Source organism: Gossypium hirsutum, chromosome D01 (genome assembly GCF_007990345.1).
Source record: "Gossypium hirsutum isolate 1008001.06 chromosome D01, Gossypium_hirsutum_v2.1, whole genome shotgun sequence".
NCBI classification, from domain to species: domain Eukaryota; kingdom Viridiplantae; phylum Streptophyta; class Magnoliopsida; order Malvales; family Malvaceae; genus Gossypium; species Gossypium hirsutum.
In genome coordinates this window covers 4,811,536-4,816,897 of record NC_053437.1, presented here as the reverse complement: position 1 = coordinate 4,816,897, position 5,362 = coordinate 4,811,536, and the positions used below count along the sequence as shown (strand labels likewise).

At 31.8% G+C, this 5,362-nt stretch overlaps 1 protein-coding gene across 2 annotated transcripts; it reads left to right on the top strand.

The window, feature by feature from the left end:
• The first annotated feature begins 1,176 nt into the window (after positions 1–1,176).
• LOC107928047 (arginine--tRNA ligase, chloroplastic/mitochondrial) lies at positions 1,177–4,111 on the top strand. Of its 2 annotated transcripts, XM_016859201.2 has the most exons (7): positions 1,177–1,686; positions 1,815–1,905; positions 2,405–2,554; positions 2,656–2,740; positions 3,413–3,481; positions 3,567–3,671; positions 3,863–4,111. In XM_016859201.2, the coding sequence occupies exons 3-7, from the start codon at positions 2,463–2,465 to the stop codon at positions 3,971–3,973; spliced, it is 462 nt and encodes a 153-aa protein (XP_016714690.1). In that variant the 5' UTR covers positions 1,177–1,686; positions 1,815–1,905; positions 2,405–2,462; the 3' UTR covers positions 3,974–4,111. The 2 variants fall into 2 exon arrangements, with proteins under 2 accessions (XP_016714690.1, XP_016714691.1); XM_016859202.2 differs by lacking the exon at positions 1,815–1,905 and having other exon boundaries at positions 1,259–1,686.
• Positions 4,112–5,362: the final 1,251 nt, after the last annotated feature.

Genomic DNA, 5,362 nt, shown 5'->3' with positions numbered 1-5,362 from the left:
TACAATTAATTAATTAAACTAAGTGTAATCATCATCAACATTCACTATCTCATGCTAAAATTTAGTTTATTTATCATTTTGTTCCTTTCGATAATTGCTATCCAAGTCCTCAAGCATTTTCTAAACTAAAACTCAATAGCAATTGAACTTTTACAATTTAGTCATTAAGTTTTAATTAACTATTTTTTGGCTAAATTACTTAATTGATATTCATTATAATTTCATGTTAACCCTGTAAATATTCCTATTCTATATTTGAGAACTTGGTTAGCGAGAATGTGGTTCTAAAACCATATTTTCTAACACCACTAGAAACCGAGTCACTACAACCTATGGAGGTTAGCACTTTCCCAAACACTGTGAAAACAAAAAGAAAACAAGTGACAACAGAGTTGGTTTACGCATGATGGGTGTCGAATCCACCAAAAATAAAGTTCATACACCTAAACAAAATATAAATAGTAGTATAGGGAGTGGGGTCAATTTCATAGGGACTGAGATATCTAAAATTGTTATTCGTGTTAACCAGGTTGCGCGGCAAGCAACTGTCGTGCCCATAACATGCGTCGATCTATACAAAAAATAGAAAAGGGGATTAAATTTGATTAAAATAAAAAAATCAAAATTGCATTAAAATAAACAAAACAAAATAAAGATTGAATAAATCAATTAGACAACGTTCTAATTTCAGGGACAACTTAGGCTCATGTTTCAAATTGATCATTGACAACAAATATTCTCCTCTAACCGATAAGTCAATTATAGTGATCGAGGAAATGCCTTAGACCACCAGTTCTTCCGTGTGTAAATTAACTGCGAAAATGCTCAACAATGAACTTTTACTAAAAGAACAACCCTGAAATCAACTTTCACGATTTAACTCATTGGTAGCCTTGAGAACTAGAAGGGCCTGACTCAAATCAATGGTCTCAATCACGCAGGATGTTTAAACTCGACCGTTATTTCCCTTAATGGATCGAACCACTCACTCAATTGGTCACATCAAATTGTTCTTCAGTAGATCGATTATAACATTTATAGATTGTATCAATTCTTCTAATTGTACGCCACACAACACCAAATTAATGGACCGTTTTTTACTTACGAATTTGAAAGACAACTGTATCTATCTTCTAAACCAGAGAAATAAATAATACCGAAATAGAGGATTTTGATATAGTTTTGAGTCTGACTGATTTTCTCCCGGATCATTATCTGCGTAAAGCTAAAATGAGAGTTTAGTTGCTTACGAAAAAGAATCTACGCAACAAAAGAAGGACTGTAATTTAAATTAAGGGGTGTTTGTTTGGTGGAAAATGTTTTCCAGAAAATATTTTCATTCATTTCCAGTGTTTGTTTTGTGGAAAATAATTTCCATAGGAAAAAAATTTACAAACACGGGTAAAATCCAAAGTAAAATTTTGGAAATTGTCTTACCGATTTCTAATCTGTAAGACATTTTCCCTTACTCATTTCTCTTCTAAGCAATCTCATTTCTCTTCTAAGTAAATTTTTTTCCACATCCTCTGCCTCTTCATCTTCGTTCGTCACCTCACCTCACCATCTCCGTCCGTCATCTTCGTCGACCGTTGGCCTTACTTGTATTTTGAAGAAACTCGAAAAAATTAGCAGCCATAGTAAAAAAAGAAGACCCAGAAGCAGTGATTCTCTCTCTGTCATCAACAAGTATTTTTTCTGTTTAATTTTTTTAAAGATCCAAATTGTTTGTTAAAGCTTCCATTGTTGAAGATTCCAGAAAACATTTTTTCTGTTTAATTTTCACTGATTTGATTGTGGATTGGGTCTGGTTCCAGAAAACAAATTCTTAACCTAGTAACAACCCATGATCGATGACAGTTTTTGTCGTTGCATCTAGAGAAACCAAAAGGAGGATCAGAGAGCTAGGTAAATTTGTTTACTCAAAGTTTAAAATTTGTGGTATCTTTGGCTTTTTTAAATTGAGAAAAAGCTAAGTGTATCTTTGTCCGTATGTTAGTAGGAATAATTTGAACTGTTAATTCCAATGAGTTCAGGTTAGGAGTGAGAGATATAAATGAAAGATATATGAATAATGGGAAGTTAATTTAGGTTGTAGGGAGTAGAAAATTTGAAGGCTGAAATAGTTTTAGTACTTTTGGGATGATAGAGAACTGCAAATTTGGTATAAATTCTTGTTGTGACCGTGACACACCTTTGTTTTGACTTATCTATTCATGGAAACTGTTAATTTTTTTGTTGGTAAGCGAACTGGTTCAACACTTTGTTAGTTTACCGTTAAGTGATATATATATTTGGAGAGTTATTCATATTGTCGTAGTGGATTTGAGATTTATAATTGGCCTTTTGGAGTAAGGCTTCCTCTTTTATTTTAGACTAAATTTGTAATTTTGTATTATGAGCCTAGGATGGGAATGAAGCTTTCTTTAGGATCAAAAGAAGCACTCAACTGAAGAAGCTCATGAATGCATATTATGATCAACAATCTGTGGATTTCAACTCGATTGCCTTCTTGTTCGATGGCTGCCGCCTGTGAGGCGAGCAAACTCCTAATGAGGTATCATTCTATTTTCTCTGTTAGATGAGTGACCACTCATGCTAATGTGCACATTGCGGAGGGGGAATGTGTTCTAATGCATATTTTCTCTTTTGTTTCAGCTGGAAATGGAGGATGGTGATGAGATCGATGCTATGCTTTACCAAACTGGTGGCACAAGCGCTTGATGTTATCAACTGTGTGAAGGTAAGTTCTAGCTTACTGTTTTTAGCAGTTGAAAGTAGACTTACTGTCTGATTGTGTTGATGTTATTATATACAGACTTATTGCTATGGAATCTTTATTTACCTATTTGGTTCTGAAATATCTAGCTTTTCTTTATGAGTTCTAATGGCTTCAGTTTAAAATGAGATGGGATTTGGAGCTTGTTTTTTTCATTACGCCTTTGGTTTGATGGCTGTTTGGCAATTGCTAGCTATTTGTAAGTTAGTGATTTCTTGGTTCTCAAATATTTATACTGCATGCATAGTGTATTCACTATATTATGATCCAAATTTGGACGAGGTTTTATTATGGATTGGATTTTATTCGTTGAAAGAAAAAAAATATGTAAAAAGGTTAAATTCTGCTATTGGTCCCTTTATGTAAAAAGATTGTATCACCTCTGGATGTGTTGAACACGAATATAGAACATGAGTACTTCAATTGAACCTAAAAGTAAGTAAAAAAGGGATTTATCTTACTCCGGATGTGAAGAATGTAAGTTCCTCCTCAATCTGAAGCAGTAGCGTTGTAAATCTGTTAGTTGCCTTTTTATGTACTGACATTAGTATGATGTTATTAGGCTAAGTAGAACTACTCTTTTGTATCAGATTCAATATCTGCAACTTTTACCCATTATCTCTTTGTTTTTAATAGAAGGGGACATTAGTATTGGAGCATAAGGATGAGCGCGATTTGGGGCTCCATTTGCTGCAGTTTGCTGAGGTAAGAACGTAAGGAAAAAAAAGAACAATCTATTTATTGTTTCTTGACTCAGGCTCGGTCTGACAAATTTTTATCTTGCTTTCAGGTTGTTGAGGAGGCTTGTACCAATCTGTTACTGAATGTTGTGTGTGACTACCTCTATAATTTATCCGAAATCTTCTCTAAATTTTACAGCAACCCTGAGTGCAAGGTATGATCAATGATCTAATTATATGGTTTCTTGGTAAAATAAACCTTGTTATTGCTTGTCACCCTGTCCTCACAAGGTCGTTCACCTAGTGTTGAAACTAGGAAAGTTCTAATGGCGGAGTGAATTCTAGGTAAAAGATGTTGAAATTAAACTTTAAGATGACATGTGGCATATATTGATGAAATGAGCAGGTTATCGGGTCAGATAAGGAAACAAGTAGACTACTATTATGTGAAGCAACCGCAGTGGTTATGAGAAAATGCTTCAATCTCCTGGGAATCACACCTATTTACAAGATATGATTGTACTTTGAAAGCTTTACATAAACCTATTCTTGAGAAGGGTGGGTTATATATTACTTCATATAAAATCCTATGTACCGCGACAATTGTATTCAGATCTCATTACTTTATTTATTTGGACAGTTTTGATTGTGCTTATGTGTTTTAGCTATGAATTTATTCATACCTGCAGCAAGGCCTACTTAACTAATTTATCTACCTATTTAAAACACTAATCGCTTTCAGCTGTTGAAGGATTGTCATGAAATTTAAAATAGACAATTAATAAATAATTTATATAACAAACAAATTAAAGAAAAATAAAAGACAATTTCTAAAAGCTTCACAAACACAACTTTATGTGTGTTTTTATTAAACTTTCATTTTATAGATTTTTTAAAATAATTTTGTGGATAATTTTGTTGTTTAATTGTGGTTTGGAAGCTAATTTATAATTATTCAATTCTTGTTTTTTATTTTTAACACAATTACAAATATTTATTTGACATTGGTTGTTTTCAATTTATGACGGTTAATATTGTAGCTTAATAATTGAGTATTATTATATATTTAATTTCATTGCAATATATGTAAAAATAATTTAAAATATAAAAAATTTATTAATATGTATATAAATTTATTAATATATGTAAAAATAACTTTTTCGGAAAATATTTTCAGGAAATCTGCCAAACAACGGAAAATATTTTACACAGATTCATCCAAACACTAGAAAATATTTTCAGTAAATCATTTTCTAGAAAAGTAAATCATTTTATAAAAATTATTTTCCGAAAAATATTTTACTGCCAAACAAGCATATCTAAAAGAAAATAAAGAAATTGAGGAACAAAGAAGCAAATGGAAGAAAAATTGAAAGTTCGTTAATTTCAAAGCCAAAAGTTGAGGGACTAGGCGCACCCCTTGTTCGTCTCTCCCTTTTTGTTTTTATAAAATAAAAAATAAAAATATTATCTTTACAAATAAAATTCCAAAATAAAATTATCCAAAGTCTTTGTACATCCTTCAGTTTGCTTTCATGCCTAAAAAGTCTTTCAACAACCCATGTTTTTTTACGTTTTTGACTTTCCTAGGTTTGCTCCGCAGCCAATTAAAAACTAGTAATAAGCACTATCTTCAAACATTAAAATCAGTGAACCTAGTCATCATTAAATTCTCTCATTGAGAACATAATTTGCAAAAGCACATCAAATGTCTTCTCACAAATAAAGTTCATCGCTCTTAATAATTTATACAAATCTCTCAATTAAATAGAGATTTTGAAAGTTGCTAACATAGTGAAGTTCAATCATGATCCTAGCAGCTAAAATAGCTGAAAATAATATAATAATAAAATCAAGGTAATATGGACTAATGATACGTAAGATACTAAAGTTTCAATCCGATCCA